Source organism: Symphalangus syndactylus, chromosome 22 (genome assembly GCF_028878055.3).
Source record: "Symphalangus syndactylus isolate Jambi chromosome 22, NHGRI_mSymSyn1-v2.1_pri, whole genome shotgun sequence".
In the NCBI taxonomy this organism is placed as follows: Eukaryota; Metazoa; Chordata; class Mammalia; order Primates; family Hylobatidae; genus Symphalangus; species Symphalangus syndactylus.
In genome coordinates this window covers 8442518-8461642 of record NC_072444.2, presented here as the reverse complement: position 1 = coordinate 8461642, position 19125 = coordinate 8442518, and the positions used below count along the sequence as shown (strand labels likewise).

The window sequence follows — 19125 nt, the reverse complement described above, 5'->3', positions numbered from 1 at the left end:
TGGGGCATCCTTAGTACTGCAGGAGTCATTGAGGGCCAAGAAGCAGGGACCAGCCAGAGGCCACAGCTGGAGGGACAGAGCTGAGCTACTAGGAAGGACTTTGGGACAGCGGAAGAGGGGGTGCATCAAAGCAGTTAAGAGCCCAGGCTTTGAAGTCAGATAAACCCAGGTTCAAATCCTGGCTTACCTGGTTAAGAGCTGTGAGGATCCTTGGACAATTCCCTTTACCTCTCTGAGCCTCAGTTTTGTTATTCAGAGAAGAAAAGTAGTTAATATGTCCCTTGGAGTGTTTGTATTCATTGGGATTCTTTTGGTTGTGAGTGATAAAAATCCAGCTTTTGTAACTGAAAAGTCTGAGGATTGTGCAGCTTCAGTTGTGGCTAGATCCACGGGCTCAGATGATTATGCCAACAGGTGGTTTCTGTCTGCCTTGGTTCTGCTCTCCTATTTTTGGCTACATTCTCAGACCTGCACCTGGCCCCCAGCAGTGCTGGGCTCCCATCATCTCTATTTTCCGGTGACTTAGGAAAAAGGCACTTGCTGCTCCCAGCGTCCCCCCAGAAGTCCTAGATCAGACTCTCATGTTCCCATCCCTGGACCAGTCACAGGTTGGAGTGGTGGAGCTCACTGATTGCCCTTGGCCCTGGTCACATGCCCAAGGCCTGGCTCTTGGGGCAGGACCAGCCTCACCATGTCACATGGCTGAGATGGGAAAAGGCTGGTTTTCCAGAGAAGCCTGAGAGTGATCATTGGGTGGGCAGAGACCTCAGAAGTCCCCTCCACTCCAGGGTTCCTGCAACGGCTCAGCAGGATGGCACATGCTGGGGACCTGGCACTTCTCACAGGAGGTACAGGATTCCCGGAGGAGGGTGTCAGGCTTTGGGGATCATGATAGACTGTGGTTCCCTGTGAGGGACCTCCAAGAACAAGAGAAGGAAACTGAGAGCCCCTGGGTCTGGATGTGTGAGGTGTGGAGGCACGCGGGCGGAGGAGATGCCCGGGAAATCCAGGTGTGATTCGGTGCCCGGTACTTAGGACTTCGTTCTGTTCAGACGGGGCCATGACCAAGGAAGGTGACCCCCTCTCCAAGTACTTGGGGTCTGCTTTGTGGAGGGCGTGGGGTTTCAGGGGTTGCCTCAGTGAAGACACTGGTCAGCTAGTAAAGATCCTCGCTGTGCCCATGTATGCTGAGCTCAGCCCAGTGCTTGTCATGGTCTCACTCTGGCCTCCCAGCAGCCCCATGAAGTAGGCATATTACTTCCCTATTTCACAGTTGAGGAAATTGAGGCTGAGAGATGCAGTAGCTTGTCTGAGGTTATGTGGGTGGCAAGGAGGTGGACTGGTCTCTAGAGCTCTGTCCAGGCCCTACAATGGCCTAGAGACAGGGAGTCTGGCTCCCTGCCCTGTACCCTTCTCTCTGGACCTCAGTTTCTCCATCCATAAAATGGGGTTAGTGACTCAGTCCAGCCTCCTTCACGGGGATGTGAGGAGGCCCAGCAAGCCCTGGACATAACTCTCTGTCCCCACCCCCGCTCCCTGTAGACGCTGAACTCGGTCACCCCGCCGCTGGACGTGGAGGAGTGCAGCATCGCCCTATTGCCCCGAAACCGCGACAAGAACCGCAGCATGGACGTCCTGCCGCCCGACCGCTGCCTGCCCTTCCTCATCTCCACTGATGGGGACCCCAACAACTACATTAATGCGGCCCTGACTGACGTGAGAGCTCGGGGTGGAGTGGGCTCTGGGGCTCCCCCTCCCGGCAGCATCAGGGAAGGTCCAGGGGCAAGGGAACAGAGCGGAGGGCCCTGGTTGGGGGAACCTCTGCCCATTCTGGGGAACAGGCCCATGTGTGACCCTCCTACCCCTAGGGATCTTCCATTCAGGGCATTCAAGCCAGTGCCCCCCACACTCTGCCTGAGTGGGGTCTGGTAGTGGAGTTTAGGCAGGGCTGTCTCCAGGATCAGGCCCAGCAGAGCCTGGGGTAGGATGAGTGATTCAGGGGGCTTTGGCTGGAGATACCTCGAGGGTTTGGAGATGGAACTTGAGACCTGATGTCTGGAGCCAGGGGAGCTTGTCCTGGGGAGAATGAGCTGGAGTCTGCTCCAGGACCCGGCCTGGGACAGTGATCTCTGGCCCCATTCTTCCCTGGGTGGGCATGGGCCCTCTGAGGACTCAGGAACCGTTTAGAAGTCCCTTTCCCCGCTCCCAGCCCTTTCCCCGCTCCCAGCCCTTTCCCCGCTCCCAGCCCTTTCCCCGCTCCCAGCCCTTTCCCCGCTCCCAGCCCTTTCCCCGCTCCCAGCCCTTTCCCCGCTCCCAGCCCTTTCCCCGCTCCCAGCCCTTTCCCCGCTCCCAGCCCTTTCCCTGCTCCCAGCTCAGGGGCTCTGCCTCCATTACTGAGGGTTGAAGCAGCGCCGGAGATGGGTGCTGGCATTTTAGGCCCCTGCTAAATGGCTCCAAGATGCTGCTGTCTGAGGCGGGAAGGGTCTAGGATTATAATCACTATTCCTCTCCCACACTGGAACCAGTTCAGATATAGACACAGGAGACACACGGGTGGAGATCATATGTTATAGATAAAACTGGAGATGGAGTTTGAGATGTGTGGCCCATGGGTGGGCCGCTCCTTCGCCCCTCCCCGATATAGGCGTGCAACCGCAGGCCACCCCTCCCCGTCAGGGACTGGCCTTTACTGGCAGGGGAGCAGGAGCAGTTGAGTGCACGCTTTCTGAGGGTAGGCTGGCCTGGGAAAAGAGGAAGGAGTGGAGCCAAGCAGCCTTGATCATGGGAGGAGTGAGTGAAGGGTGGGCCAAGGCCAGGTGTGTCACTGCCAGGTGTGTCACCGCTGCGTCTCTCCACGCAGAAATGAAGGATGCCGTCGGGGAAGGTTCTCCCACAGCGGGTAAGAGGGAGATGGGCTTTTTATGGCCTGATGCCTGGCCAGGAACTCCTTGGCAGGACAGTGCAGAGGACAGTGGGGTTTCTCTAAAGAGGGTGACCTCCCAGGGGGTTCCAGGCATCGCTGAAGGGGAGGGGAAGAGCTGCCCTAGCCACTGATGAGAGAGATGTGAGGGGCCCATCAGTCACTGTCACTCAGCTTGGTGGATGGAATGTGTGTGCTCATATGCGTGCCTGGGGACATCTGGCCTGCCGAGGGGTCAGAGGTCCTGGAGGGGTGGCATGTAGTACCGGGAAGATCTTTGAACTAAACTTAGGAAGCTGTGCCCTCCCGCCCAGCCCCCTCCTTGGCCTTGGTGTGCCCATCTGCACATTGGGGGCCTGGAAGGGAGGCTGAGGGTCCTGAGCTGGGGCTCCCTGGCCTTGACTGGTGGGCTGTCACATGGAGAAGTTCTGGGACAGCCCTGTCCCCTCTTGAGGTCCTTGATGCCTCTGACGCCTGACCCCAGCCATGCGGGTCTTATTGGCTCAGGAGCCACGAGGCCCCATTTCTCAGACAGGCCCTGAATTCGTCAGTGAGGGGCCAGCTGGAATCTTTTTGTGGTGGTCAAGTCTGCAAGGAGCCCTGTTGGGCACCCAGGCCTGAGTTTTGGAGTCTGGCTGGCCTGGCCTTGAGGAGCTTTCAATCATGAGCCTTCAGAGAGTCCTGGAGAGAGATCTCTGGGGGACCAGAGGGGCTCCTTGTTTCTCTGCACTGCACCTTTCGGGATTACAAAGGGCAGATCAACATTTGGTCAGTGTCAAGGCCAGAAGAAGCCAGAAAAGACCAGGGTCATGGGAGCCTGTGCCAGCCCCTAGGTCAGGAGGAAGACTGGGGGTCAGGAGAAGAGCTCAGGAAAGGGAGGGGGTCATGGCACAGGGTGGGGCAGGGCAGGCCTCCAGGGGAGCCTGGGAGCCGGATCTCTGATGGGAGAAGGCCAGGTGCCAGCTCCCCTGGCAGGACGAGGGAGCAGTGAGCAGCGTCGGGGCCTGTCACTGCGTGGGGAGCCTGGGGCCCCAGGCCCTTCGTTTATGGAGTTGGAAGGGACCTAGAGATTTATTTATTCAAAATATTTATTGAGCCCCTACAGGGTTCTGGGTGGAGACTGTACCCTGGAAGCTCTGTTCTCCTGAACCTTGCTTTTAGGAGGTGGAGTGGGATAGTCAGGAAATAAATATACAATGATATGTCATCAACTGGAAATTTCTACAAAAACAGCCAGGCAGTGTTTAATGTGGCTTTGGGGTGTGTGGGGGGCCATTTTTGATGAGGTGGTAGGGGAGGGCTTCTTTGAGGAGGTGATAAGCAAAGACCAGAAAGAAGTGAGGGAGACAGCCATATAGACATTTGGGAAATTTGGCCTAGACAGCCAAAACAGCAGATGCCGAAGCGCGGAGGCAGGGAGTAAGCTCGGCCAGCCTCTGCCTTGAGCTCAGCCTCATGCCCAAGCTCCCCTGGCCATACCTTTGGAAACTTTTGCTGTTTAGTTCTGGGGGGTCATGGGCTTGGTCCCCAGAGGCCTGGGCCCGCCCTGTCAACAGGCCTCCGTGTGCCGACCAACGTCAGAAATGGCCCACTGGAGGCAGCCTGGTCCTGTGGGGCACAAGCGTCCAACTCAGGGTGGGCAGTGCGGGAAGACAGCCTGGGGCAGAGGCTCAGCCCAGGCCAGGGGCCGGGAACAGGGCCCTGCTGAGTTCCGGTTTCCCTGCAGAGCTACACCCGGAGCGCGGCCTTCATCGTGACTCTGCACCCGCTGCAGGGTACCACGCCCGACTTCTGGCGGCTGGTCTACGATTACGGGTGCACCTCCATCGTCATGCTCAACCAGCTGAACCAGTCCAACTCTGCCTGGGTGAGGCCTCCACTGGCCAGGCCGACGGGCTGCCTGCTGCCCAGGTCCTCTGTGTATTCAGGAGCATGGTCCCCAAAGCCAAGAGTTGGGTCCCAGCTCTGCCATCTCTTTATTGTGTGACGAATCATATACCTTCCCAGAGCCTCCGTTTCCTCATCTGTAAAACAAGGGTGTCAGATGGGAGACCACTAGTTGCTCTTTTTCTTTTCTTTTTTTTTGAGACAAGGTCTCGCTCTTTTGCCCAGGCTGGAGTGCAGTGGCGCGATCCCAGCTCACTAAGTTGTGCACCCTCGACCTCCTGGGCCCAAGCCATCCTTCCACCTCAGCCTATCGAGTAGTTGGGACTACAGGCTGCATCACCACAGCTGGCTGATTTTTTTTTTTTTTTTTTTTTTAGTAGAGACAAGGTCTCACTATGTTGCCCAGGCTGGTCTCGAACATCTGGCCTCAAGTGATCCTCCCACCTTGGTCTCCCAAAGAACTGGGATTATAGGCATGAGCCACTGCATCTGGCCACAGTTGCTTTTTTATTGGCCTCCTGCTAAGCCAGGGACTGCTTTGCACTCATGGTCTTATTTAGAATCTATAATGACCTTGGAGGGAAGGCTTCAGTGAGAAAATTAAGACCCAAAGAGGTTCAGTGCCTTCTCCAGGGCCACATGGCTGGGGAGGGGCAGAGCTGTGCTCCCCAGCCTCGGCTGCCTCATTCCAGAGCTTCTGCTCTTTTAGTCACTCCACTAAAGTGGCCATCGCGGGGGCCTCCGAGGTAGAATACAATTCAAGCCTCCTACTTTCTGACTGTTTGATCTAGGGTAAGTTGATTGACCTCTTTGAGTTTCACTTTCCTTCTATGTAAAATGGGGGCCATCATAGGATCTGTTCTTATGGGGTTATTGTGAGGACCAGGTCAGGTGTGCATAGGATGTGTGGCACTGCTGTGTCTGGTGCACAGTAGGCATGTGGTATGTGGCAGGGACAAAGATGATGAGGGTGACAGTTGCATCTGAGATTGGCCCAGACACTGGTTCAGTGACCTCAGCCTGGGGGCAGCCCCCCTGACTCCCCCATTTCCCTTTGGAGCTCGCAAGAAGTACAGATACCCAGCCTTCCAGCCCCGCCTGACCATGTGCTTTAGGTTTCTGGACCCCTTCCCACCCCAGCTTTCTGCTGGGCCCAGGGGGCTAGGAAGATTTGCTGTAAAATGAGCACAACAGCTTCTTAATGGCCTCCTGGAGAAGATTTCATTAACTGGGCTCTTTATGAGTCAGGCACTTTGTGAAAATGACTCAGGACTACAGGATAATGGGCCTCAGCCCTGGGTGCAGCAGGAACCATCCTTGCTAGGGTAGAGGGGAGAGGCCCAGAGGGAGGCTCACAGAGACGTCGTTCACTGGGCACTGATTTGCTCATCTGCTCAACCAACTTTGTCCATAAACAGCTCCCTGCAGTGGGCAGGGAGGAGACAGAGGGAGAAGAGACACAGCCCTTCCCAGATCTCATGGTCCAGGAGGAAACAGGTAGAAAAACTGATAGTGACGACAGCACAGAGGGAAAAGAGCTATCAAAGAGCTGGCGCAGGGACAGAGAAGCCCAGGGGATCATGTATTGGCGATGGCTTCCTGGAGGAGGTAGTGTCTGAGCTGAGATGTGTGGGAAGGGCAGAGTTAACTAGGTGAGGAGGTGGAGGAAGAGTGAGCCGTGGAGAGGGAACAGCCTGTACAGGGTTCTGAATGCACAAGGTTGCCAGGACCTGAGGCAAAATGAGGAAGGTGGTGTCTTCCTGTCACGGGCTGTGGTCAGAGGGGATTGATGAGCATGGTGTCTTTTTGGAAGAGGATGGGAGTCATTTTACAGACGGAGAAACTCAGGCCAAGAGAAAGGAAGAGACTTTCCTGGGCTTCAGGCAGAGCTGAGACTAGAAACTGAGGCTCAGGATACTTAGCCTGGGGGATGTGTGTGTGTGTGTGTGTGTGTGTGTGTGTGTGTGTGTGTGGTCATAGGGCTGCACCTCCTCTGTCCTTCCACAGTCTGAAGTCTGGGAGGGGGTTGTATTTAGGACCCTGACTCCATGGAGGGGTCCTGGGGCAGAAGTGGGGGTACTGAACTGTGTTGCAGCATCAAGGACACCCCACCTCTGTGAGCTGGTGCTGAAGGGCAGAGGCAGTGAGAGAGAAGGCTGGGGGGAGGTTCTGGGGTGGGTGGGAGTGATCCAGGCCTATTCCTGGAAGCAGGCAGCCTCATGTAGGAGCGTGTGAACCGGTTAAGGTGTAGCTTTCTAGCTGCGCAGCAGTAGGCATCAGTGCACTGTTTGAGAAGGGTTCATCTTGGCTGATCCGAACGTGTCAGTGCAGAACGCATTGGGGCAGGTGGGTCTTGCAGTCTGTGGGCGATTGGTGGTGATTGGGGGGCTGCTGAAGGTGAGTCTGGAGTGAGTGGGTGGGCCAGGGTGCATGGGAGCCACAGGGCAAGTGTGGAGCCCTTGGGGTGGGCACGGCTGTGGGGTGAGCCCCGGCCAGGCTCTACTCAGCTCTCCCCTCTCCATGCTCATGCCCAGCCCTGCCTGCAGTACTGGCCAGAGCCAGGCCGGCAGCAGTATGGCCTCATGGAGGTGGAGTTTATGTCGGGCACAGCAGATGAAGACTTAGTGGCCCGAGTCTTCCGGGTACAGAACATCTCTCGGGTGAGTGGTCTGAGGAGTCCCGGGGAAGGACCCTGGGTGGTGGCTGGGGCAGCTTTTAATGACCCTCTGGGTCATCAGGGGCCCCTGGGACCCTGGTGCTCATGTCCCCCCTGGCTGGCTGCCCCTGTCCCCAGTTGCAGGAGGGGCACCTGCTGGTGCGGCACTTCCAGTTCCTGCGCTGGTCTGCATACCGGGACACGCCTGACTCCAAGAAGGCCTTCCTGCACCTGCTGGCTGAGGTGGACAAGTGGCAGGCCGAGAGTGGGGATGGGCGCACCATCGTGCACTGCCTGTGAGTACCTGCCGTGCGGGAGGGCGGGTGGAGGGGTTGGGGAGCCAGGGGCAGAGGTCCAGTCTGAAAGGGTGCCAGCTTTGGCTGGACTGCAAAGCTGGCACCGAAACCCCTGGGCTCTCAGATGGCTGTGGCCTGGATGCTGCCCAACCAGCCAAGGCTGGCCCTGGAGGAATCCAGTGAGTTTCCAGGCTTTAGACTCAGCCCTGAACAACTGCCCAGTACCCTCTGTGTGATGTCTGACTTTGCCAATTTAGAGTCCTTGGTTAGAATTTTTTACCCCATGAGATTGTGGCACACTTTTTATGCCAACAGAATCCCAGTCTTTGTTCATGCATGCACACATGCGACTTTTTCCATCCATCCATCCATCCATCCATCCATCCATCCATCCATCCATCCATCCATCTGCATGCCCCATTCATAAGTTCATGTATTCACTCATGTCTGGGTGCAGTCACTCCTTCGCTCCCCACTTTTTCATGCTTTCAGCACTTACTGAGCCTTTCGAGTGGCAGGTTGGGCCTCCTGGAAGCTGGTGGGGAGCTGAGTCAGTCCGGGTCTGGCCCCCAGGGGTTTTGGTTCTGGTGGGAAAGACCCCTGAGAAGGGGAGTGAGGGCCGCATCAGTCTGCCATCCCCCAGGAGGCACCCCACACGTGGAGTCACAGGGAAGGAGGGAGAGGCACGGAGGGGATGGAGCTCTGTGGGAGGCTGTGGGCTTGACCTGGGGTGTGGGTACGTTTGTGCCTGTGTGCCCACGTTGCCGGGTGGTGAGCGGTCTTCTCAGCGTTCCTGTTCCACCTTGCTCTCTGGGTACGCTTGCTGCTCCCTCGCCCTTCTTCGTCACTGCCTTTATCTCTCCGGGTGTTTCTCTTGGAGTGTGTCTGGCCTCCTTTCTCTCAGAATCCGCAGTCTGTTTCGTCTTGAGAATATGTCTTCTGAGATGTCCTGGCCTCTGATCCCCCTTAACCTGGTCCTGCTCCTCCCTCTGGGTTCCCCAGCCCCGGCCGCTTACCTCTGGTCCTCTGCCCCGCCCTTCTGAGTTCCCCCTCACCTTGGGCTCTTTGCCCTCCCTAGTTTCCTAGCCCCGCCCCTCACCTCTAGGCTCTCTGCCCCTCCCTCGTGGTTCCCTGGCCCTTTCTTTACCTTCAGATTCCAAGGCCCCGCCCCTCACCTTTTGCATCTCTCATTCAGAAACGGGGGAGGACGCAGCGGCACCTTCTGCGCCTGCGCCACGGTCCTGGAGATGATCCGCTGCCACAACTTGGTGGACGTTTTCTTTGCTGCCAAAACCCTCCGGAACTACAAACCCAACATGGTGGAGACCATGGTGAGGGGCTGTGTCCCGTGCCCAGCCACTTCCAGCTTCCTGGTCCATGCCAGGCCAGGTTCCTTAGCACCCACTCTCCCATATCTGGGCCCCACCATTGGGCCTTGGTTCTAGCCCTGTGGTCCTAAAACGTTACCCCCATTTCCCCCTTCTCCCCGAGGGCGGGCCTGGGCTCGGGCTTGTGCTTGCCCTCTCTCTCCCCGTTCCCTTCCCCCCACAATACCAGAGTGGGGGTCAGGCTCATGATTCCCTCCCTGTCTTCCTCTCCCCAGGATCAGTACCACTTTTGCTACGATGTGGCCCTGGAGTACTTGGAGGGGCTGGAGTCAAGATAGCGGGGCCCTGGCCTGGGGCACCCACTGCACACTCAGGGCCAGACCCACCATCCTGGACTGGCGAGGAAGATCAGTGCCTCCTGCTCTGCCCAGACACTCCCGTGGGGCAAGCACTGCAGTGGATGCTGGACTCTCCTGCTCCCCCTTCCACTGTGGGCAGGGCCTTTCGCTTTGTCCCATGGGCAGGTCGTGGGCCAAGGAGGAGCTTAGCAAGTCTGCAGCCCAGCCCCACCTCCATAGGGTCCTGCAGGCCTGTGCTGAGAGGCCTGGCGCTGCCTGGCAGAGTGACAAGGGCTCAGGATGGCCGGCTCGGGGGGACTCAGGCCAAGGCCCTTGGCACCATCCTGGCTTTTGGCAGGGATGAGTGAGGCCCTGCAGAGAGCATCCCGGGCCAAGGTTCCCACTTAGCCTGCCCCCTCTGCATGTGGGTAGAGGGTGTACTGGGGCTTGGCATCTGGGATTCCATCTGGCCCAGCCCCTGAGGGTCCTGGGGAAGCAGGACTCTGTTCTGAATAGCCAGTGGGGCACACTGACTGTCCTCCCCAGGGGAACTGCAGCGCCCTCCTCCCCACTGCCCCCTGCAGCCCCTGGGATATTTTGCTCACTATCCCTCCCCACTTCTGCTTCCCTGATATGTGCTCTGAGCTTCCCTGAACCAGGATCTGCCTATTCCTGCTGTGCCCCATGGGGGGCTCCTTCCCTGCCTGACCCACTGTTGCAGAATGAAGCCACCTCGCCCCCCTCTTCCTTTAATCTTCAGGCCTCACTGGCCTGTCCTGCTCAGCTTGGGCCAGTGACAATCTGCAAGGCTGAACAATAGCCCCTGGGGTTGAGGCCCCTGTGGCTCCTGGTCAGGCTGACCATTATGGGGAGGGGCAGTGTTAGAGCAGGGCTGGTCATACCCTCTGGAGTTCAGAGGAAGAGGTAGGACCAGTGCTTTTTTCTTTTGTTATTTTTGGATGGGTGGGTGGGAAGGTCTCTTTAAAATGGGGCAGGCCACACCCCCATTCCGTGCCTCAATTTCCCCATCTGTAAACTGTAGATATGACTACTGACCTACCTCGCAGGGGGCTGTGGGGAGGCATAAGCTGATGTTTGTAAAGCACTTTGTAAATAAACGTGCTCTCTGAATGCCACAGAGCAGCTCTGTGTGTGTCTCACCAGCCTGACGGGGCCTGCTCGCCTGCCCCCAGCCTCCAGTGCAGTGGGAGGGCCCTGGAGAAGCCTGGGTTCTGATCTGGTCCTGGTTTTTCCATTCGTAAAATGGTGGGAGTGTGGACCAGGCATCACTCAGGGTCCTTCCACTTTCAGAGTTGGTTCCAAGGGACCCTGGTCGTTGCTGTCCCCACCCAGGCCTCTGAAGCAGTTCCTCAGGTAGGGTATATCATCTCGAGACCCCTGAGGGCCACAGAGCTGCCTCTCACTCCACTGGGGGCCCTGGATCAGGTTCAGCTCTTTCGGGGTCAGCATGGGAGGCTCAGGCTTTGGTGTCAGGCAGATGGGCCCAGCAGCTGCGAGACCCTGGGAGAGTTAGTGCCCTCTCTGGGGCCTACTTTATCATCTGTAAAGTGGGGACAGTCCTGTTTGGATCAGATGAGGTAATGATTAAGTGCCTTATGCAGTGCCAGGCCTGTTGAAAGGGCTTACTTTACAAACATGGCAGAGATGGGGGCAGAGGAGACACAGCCCTGCTGGGGATGACCATCCCATTGCCCCAGCCCAGCCCATTCCCAGCCCCAGCCTCCTCATGGGGTAGAGAGGGAGGAGGAGCAGGCTGGCTGGTAGGGACCCAGGTCACTCCTGGCTCTGTCACAGGCTTGCTGCCTGACCTTGGACAAGACAATTCCTGTTTCTGGGCCTCAGTTTCTTGATATGAAGGCTGACTCGATATGATGTACTCGTTCTGTTTGCACACTGGCTGACCCTCTGTGCCTCAGTTTCTCCATTGGTCAGAGGATACAACCCATTCTAATGACCTCACAATTCAGCATACTTTAATCCGAGTTAAAAATTAATTGGCCAGTTAGGATTGCACTTGGATAGGGCACAGACTGACCCCCCCATCCTCATTCTGAGCTGACCTCTGAGCCTTACGCGATGGATCACAAATGCGTGTCACGGTCAAGCGATAGAATATGACTTGCTTTGCCCAATAGCATGGGCAGAAGTGACGGCACGTGAGCTCTGGATCCCAGGTCTCATGAGGCCTTGCAGTTTTTGCTTTTGCCCTTCTGGAACTCTGCTCTACAAGGGAACCTGTCTCACCTACCAGATGATTTGAGGGCACACAGAGGAGAACCAGCGCGTGCCATGAACAGTCAGTATCAACTCCCCGGCTGTGAGTGAGGCTGTCTTGGACCTTCCAGTCTAGCTGACCCGTCAGGTAAGTGTAGCCACATGGCTAAGCTTAGAAGACACTGCCCAACCAACCCCTAGAACTGGGAGAGATGATAAATGGTTTTTTTTTTTTTGAAGACAGTCTGTTGAAATCACTTGTTACTTACACAGTTAGCTTTTGCTAACTGATACACGCACGCGCTGAGCAGTCTGGATGCGGTTCGGCCCTTTGCTCTGTTCGGTGCTGGCTCCTCAAGGGCAGAGAGTATTTCTGTGCCATCTTGTGTCCATTGCCCAGTAAGGGGCTTGTCATGGAGCTAGTGCCCTGGAAATGTTGGCATGAGGGAGGGAAGGAAGGACAGGTTGGGCTCGCCTGCCTGACTGACCAGGGGCCTTGTGTGGCCTTTCAGAGAAGCTGGGGAGGTGGGCTCTGTATAAGGAGGAGCACCAGCTCCAGAACCCATAGTCCCGCCCCCAGCTCCACACCCCACAGTTGGGTGACCTTGCACAATCCCCTAACAACCCTGCAATAAACATAACAGGACCTACCTGCGGGATTGGTTGTGAGGTCTAGGGACAAAATATTTAAAAGGAACCAGCATAGTCCCTGGTGACATAATTGACCCTCAATAAAGGGCATCTCAGGCCATAATACTGAAGCCCGTGGATAATGAAAATGGTGACAGTCACCTTTCGTTTAGTGCCTATTCCTGTGTTATGTGCCCTACACCTTTTATCTCTTTTCCTTATTCCATACAGCAGCTCTTTAAAGTGGGGATTCTAATGGAGAAACTGAGGCACAGAGGGTCAGCCAGTGTGCAAATAGAATGAGTACATCATAGAGTCATTTTAGAGACAAGACATGGAGGCTCAGGGAAGTGAGTTTACTCACCCAAGGTCACCTGCCTAATATATGGCAGAGCAGGGACTTGAACCTATGTTTATGCTGACTCCAACACCTGGGCCTTTAACTGCTCTGCTGTGTGGCCTCCCTGGGGTCAAAAGCCTGAGGATCCCCTTGGTGTAACACCAGATGGGGAATTTGTGGCCTAAGCACTGCTTTTCAAACGCTGTGAAATGTGGCAGAGGTGGTAACCTCTTGGACAAGGTGGCCTGGAGCACAGGAAGATGAATGGTCCAGCCGGGTTCTGTCCAGGGCCTCTGGCCAAGCAGGTGTGGGTAGAAACCTCCACCCACCCAGGCCCCAGCAAATAAGATTTCTACAAGTGCAGCTAGGCCAGCTGCCTGTTACTGCCGGAAGCTAAGTTATTTCTTTATACCATAATAAATCTGGCCGTAGAAGTCAGCGAAAGCAATGATTACTTCACACAACCTCTCTCAGCCCCTGATTGGGACGCATTATGTATCCCAGGCACCCAGGAGATGGAGCCGTGACATTGATGGATGCCAAGGCCACTTGCAAGGCCCTCACTGGGAGCAGGGCCTGGCCACTCTCTCTCCCTGGGCTCCATGGACCTCCCCCTGGTGACCTGTGATGGACAGGAGCCTAATGAGCTTTGGCCTCAACACCCCCATGGCTAAGGGCAGTGCAGAAATAATGGAGGCATTGCATAGGCAGGATTAACAGGTTCAAGTCAGGCAGTGAATGGCCAGCTGGTAGAGGATGAGGGCTTTGGACGTGGGGATGTGAGAAAGCAAAGCTTTATTCAGCACCGAAATGCACATTGCTCAGTGCTCTCTGTAGATTGTCATATGTCAGTCTCCAGTTCCACCTGTGAGGTGGGTACTGGGATCATTGCCATTTTACAGATGAGGAGACTGAAGCTTAGAGAGCTTAAGCAACTTGCCCCAGGTCAGAGAGCCAACAAGGTCACACAAACAACAGCAACCAGTGTGATCCTTTGAAAAAACAGGCCAGATCCCATCACTCACCGGCTCAAACCCTGCAGTGCCTCCTGCTGCTGTGTGCGTGAGCACTGCGCTCCTGACCGTGACCTCTGAGGCCCGCCCGTCCTGGCTCCGCCGTCTCTGTCCACGTCCAGCTCCCAGATCAGATGTCCCCTCCCTGAGATGCCCTCCCTGAATGCCCTGAGTGGCCCTCCAGCACCCACTGTCCGTGTCTCTTTCAGGGCCTGTCCTGTGTCTGTGCCTCACTGCTTTCTCACGGTGGGTGATGAGCTTGTTCATTCACTGGGTATTTGTTCTCACCAGACTGTGAGCAGCGAGAGGCCAGGGCCATGTAGGTCTTGTCCTCCTGTGTCCCTTGTACTGGGCATGGTGCCTGGCCCGTGACAAGAACTCAACGAGTATTTGTTGAATGAATGAAAGTTGCAGAGCTGGGACTGGAGCTCAGGTCTGTCTGGCTCCAAAGCCTATACTCTTAAGCACATAATGTTTAGCCCTTGGATGACCACATGGCTTGATGTCATGAGGCTGGGTTCCAATGCTGGCTCAGCTACCACCATGCTGTGTGTTATTGAGCAAACATCTGGGGCTCAGTCTCCTGATTTGTCCATGGGGAGGCAGAACGAGGTGCTTTTCAGGAGCTCATTCTAAGTAGGACAGCATCGGGTTCAACATCCCTCAGACAACGGGGCTGACATCGCTCAGCGGGGCCCAGGCCATTGGCCTAAGCATCTGGTGTCTGAGGTTGGTGGCTTTACACTGACTTTAGTCTGATGGGCCTGTACCCCCACCCTGGCTGGTCCTGGTCATCACAATAGTGACTGCTGTGCATTGTCCCTAATACAGACATTGTTCCTCATCTCCCCAGCATCCTGAGAGGTGGGTATCACCAAGCCCATTTAGCAGGCAAGAAAGCTGAAGCTCAGAGAAATGAGGGCAGCGCTCTCAACGTCACAGCTAGAAAAGATTCAGTCTCTGGACTAGAACTTGGGATTGACTCCAAAGCCAGTGCTCATGCAAACTCAGCAACAACAGCCAGTCTATGCCTGCACCACACCAGCTGCTTGAGGCTGCTCTCAACCCTCAGCCAGGCTGTTCTCCCAAGCCTGCTCTAGCCGGGCTCATCTCCACTGTGCCTCACCATCAACAGCCTCTCCAGGCCCAGGGCCGGCTTGAAACACTGCCTGATCATCCTAGTCTGCTGCATTCTCACTGTGAGGGTGGCCTGAGTCATCGGGAGTGCAGGAGCTGAGAACGCCTTTCAAGAAAAAGGAAACTCATCTAAGCTCACCTCCTACTCTCTCCCTGGGATGGGAAGAGGGACCCTGACCAGAAATGTCATTTTCTGCTCATTTCAAAGTGAATAATGTGGCTGTCTTGGGCTGTGTTTATTCTCTTAATGCATCCCTGTTTGAAGAACAATGGGCTCAACATCCCTCAGAGACAATGGGGCTGGAATTGCTCATTAGTGCCCAGGCCACTGGCCTAAGCATCTGCTTTCTGAGTCCGATGAAATCTTGGGTGTAGTCTGAGCTTTGGTCTGATGGGCCTCTGCACCTCCTTTGGCAGTTCCTTGCATTATACCTAATGTGGACATTGTCCCTAATCTTCCCAGAAATCCTGAGAGACAGATGTTACCAAAACCATTTGATATATGAGGAAACAGGCTCAGAGAGGTGAGGTGAATTGCTTAAGGCTACACAGCTAGGAAAGAGCCAAGACAGCATTAGATGCCATGTCACTTGACTCCAAACCATTGCTCTTATAATCATTGGAGAAATACTGGCAGATCTAAACCTGAACCACATTAACTGCCGGAAGCTTCTCTTGTCCGTGAACCAGTGTGCCCTCTCAACACTCAAGCTAGGCTCAGCCACAGCCACAGACAGGCTTAGCTGAGGCCCACAGTCAAACAGGGCTCAGGGCTGGGCATCTAGTAGGCCTGCGGCAAAAGCCAGTGACTGGACAATTGAATGTCTTGAATCTGCAGAGGGTGGAGGTGGCCTGAGTCAGCAGGAGCTGAGAAAGCCTTCTGAAGAAAAATGAAATGTATCTCAACCCACTCCCTACTTAGTCCCAGAAGTGGGAAGAGGGAACCTGTCCAGGAATTTTATTTTCTGTTCGTTTGAAAGTGGAACAATGTGGCTTTCTTGAGCTGTGTTTATTCTGTGACTGCATTCTCTCTTTGAAGAGGGCTGGGATTGCTCCCCAGGGCTCCAGCCCATGCATGCTCCTTTCCCTACGAAAGGCATAGCAACTCTTCCCCTTCTAGCCTCTTCCCCAGTCAACCCTTTGCTCCCTTCCATGTCTGCCTCTCTCCCCCATGACAGTTCTTAATTTATTGTCTCTGAGCTCCAAATACATCCTTCGTTGCCCTGCTTTGTAATACTGGAGCTGGACCCTGTGAACAGTTCTCTTGTGCCAGCTGGAGCAATGTTAGGCTTTGTCAGGAGAGGGCGCTAGAGGGACACTGTAAGATGATAGCAGCGGGAAGGCACTTCCCTTCCAGCTTCTGGTCCTCCTTCCATCTTTTTGTTTCCTCAGCACAGGAGCCAAGGCCCAGTGCTATCACCTCGGTGGCCTGTGTGGACCAGCTCCAAACGTCTTTTCTATATAACAGAAAAGAACCGTCAGGCTTCACTCTCTCCACCTGGGCATCGATTCTATAGACCAGCCCTACTCACACTTGACACCAGCCTGAACCCATGTGGGATCAGGTTCCCACAAAGACGGCCATGTCCAGAGACTGAGCCAGCGTACTTTCCCTGGCAGGTTTCTTAGCCACTGGAGGCTGCATGTTCTCATGGTCATCACTCCCTCATAGAGGAGGTCTGTGTCAGGGGGAGGACCTTCTCCTGAGGCCCTAGTTCCTTCATTAGTCACTTTCCCTCAGCCTAGAAACAGTAGCTACTTTTTTGCACTTGCTGCTTCTGGGTCTCATAGAATGTTCTTTTACCCTTTTTAGTAATTAACTATCCTTTGTTAGATAATAATTCTTTATATTAAAATTTCATGTTCAGATTATGGATGTGAGCTCTGTCTCCTGACTGGATCCTAATTGATAAGGAATTGAGAGCAGGAATGGTCCCAGGCGACAGACCCGCAAAGATGAGATTTTGATAGGTTTCATTGTGCCTTTGGGCTTGAGCACAATGCTGAGTTCCTTGCCAGTGAGAATGGGATGCTCGTAATCTACAGTGTAATGGCACCATAATGTTGCTATCACCTGTGATGGATTTTGGTGCAATGCCAACTGGAGCAAGTGTCTTGGGAACTCAAGTGACTCCTGCACCTGACCAGGATTACACCAGGAATGATACCCGCAAGGACTGTGATGTGGGATGAATCTTGCATGCACTGGAGCACTTACTAGAAAAAAAAAGACAAGTCGAGGTTATTTAATTCTCAGCTCAAATCATAGTTTGAGGACCACAGAGCTTCCATGTCATCCGTAAAAGAATCTCATATTTCATGTAGCCACAGGGCTGATATTGCTCAAAACCAAACATAAAATTTAATTGTGTGGGTGGCAGAATTTAAATGTCAGTTAAATTTATAGCATCACAAGTTTTTCATGTGAAAGTTTGGGTATAAATCAGGGAAGAATGTGATCTTGAAACTTGAAATAGGGACATCTGGTTGGACTCAGATGAAATGGAGAATCCTGATTCCCTGAGGCCCTCTGAGCCTCCCTTGCCAGTGGAAATATCTTCCGCTCTTGTATCTGAGGAGGTTAGTTTTCCTTTGCTTGAAAACGCGGAGATAACCTCATATGGGTCAGGTGCCTTGAGACAGCATGACCATTATCCTCAGGAGATGCCACAAGCACCCTTTGTTACCACTAGATCCATAACAAGGGTCGAATCTCAGCATGCTCCAAGGGGACAGGTACTCACCGTGATGCAGAAGGAGGCAACGCAACAGAAGAAAGGCAAGATTTTGCTAATGGGAAGATTTCACATAATTCAGGGAATATTTATGGGAGCTGATTCTAAGGGTGGAAGGTAATAATTCTGAATTCATGGATGTGGATTTGGTATTTAATGTGTTAAGTTGTGCAGCTGAAGTTGGCTCTAACAGTTTACTCAGCTGGTTGACTGAAACTTGGACTTGAAGGTGGCTTACATTTAATGAAATCGAAATGCCAGAGGTTCCATGGCATAATGTGGAAGAGGGAGTCCAAAGGCTTAAGGAGATAGGATGTTGGAGTGAATTTATCATGTGTGACCTGTACAACCACCCCTGCAAACTATGTTCCATGAAAATTCTCAGAAGACAACCTTATTAACTAAGGCACTGAGAAATATATTATTGAGAGGAGAACCTTCATCCTTAAGAAACTCTGTGGATGTTCACCTTCATAGTCCAGTTATTACCATAGATTATGCTGTCATTCCTGTGAACTTCTTGATTTCATGGGGATGATAGCACCCTGGAGCCGCAGAGGCTAAGTGGGATTGCTTAGTAGCCAAAGACAATATGGGTGATGTACCATAAAGGGCAGCAGGGATGTGCCTGTAATTAGAATGCCTTGGCCCATAGAGATCTTTGGGGTGACTAATTGACCACTTTGTCTCTAGAAAGGAAATAGACAGATAGCCTACTAAAGCACTGCTTGATCTGTATAACAGAAAAACAAATGAACAAACACAACTCTAGCACAGGTGCCCAAAACCTGACTTGAATGACTGTGTTGGAGTTACGGCTTCTCAACCAGTTTCTAGACCTAAAGCAATTCACAGATCAGAGCGTCTTGATTTAGGAGGATGCCAGACCCTTTGAAGAAGATTCTTGCAGTAGTGCTATAAGTATATACCATAAATCTTCCTCCATGCCTGCCTTATTCTAAGTGAAGTAACACAGGAATGGAAAACCAAATATTGTATGTTCTCACTTATAAGTGGAAGCTAAGCTATGAGGATACAAAGACATAAGAATGATATAATGGACTTTGGGGACTCAGTGGGGAAGGTTTGGGGGGTGTGAGGGATAAAAGACTACGTATTGGGTGCGTGTACACTACTTGGGTGATGGGTGCACTAAAATCTCAGAAATCACCACTAAGGAACTTATCCAAAAACTATTTGTGCCCCCAAAACATTTGAAATAAAAAGAAATTAAAAGAATTAAAACAGAAAAAGAAATTAAAAGAATTAAAAAGAAATAAAAAGAATTAAAAAAAAAAACTTCCTCCAAGCCCTCTCCAAGGGGACCTGTGGCCACTTACTAGAATGACTGCATTTGGGGAAAGAAAGTACCCAGTCCTTTGGGGGATTACTAGACATTGACTCTGAATTTATGATAATTCCTGGGGATGCAAAATGCCACTGTGATCCACCATTCAAAGTCTTGACTTAGATCATCAGGTGATAGATATTTAGCCTAAATGTGTTCACTTGGTCATTCCCTCAGTTTCTGAATGTATAAGTGAAATTGGCATACTCTCACTGGAAGAGACCCCATTTTGGGTCTTTGTCTTATGGAATGAGATCCATCA

General features: G+C 53.6%; 1 protein-coding gene across 11 annotated transcripts in view; it reads left to right on the top strand.

The window, feature by feature from the left end:
* The window catches only part of PTPRU (protein tyrosine phosphatase receptor type U), a 92988-nt gene extending 82427 nt beyond the window's left edge, over positions 1–10561 (top strand). For 10 of the 11 annotated variants that reach the window (XM_063631382.1, XM_055261269.2, XM_055261268.2 and 7 more), the window contains 6 exons: positions 1543–1716; positions 4647–4787; positions 7342–7467; positions 7602–7759; positions 8955–9090; positions 9363–10561. In XM_063631382.1, coding sequence (XP_063487452.1) covers positions 1543–1716; positions 4647–4787; positions 7342–7467; positions 7602–7759; positions 8955–9090; positions 9363–9425 — 798 coding nt within the window. In that variant the 3' untranslated portion in view covers positions 9426–10561. The remainder of the gene's footprint in view (positions 1–1542; positions 1717–4646; positions 4788–7341; positions 7468–7601; positions 7760–8954; positions 9091–9362) is intronic. The other variant, XM_055261267.2, reaches the window with a different exon arrangement.
* Positions 10562–19125: the final 8564 nt, after the last annotated feature.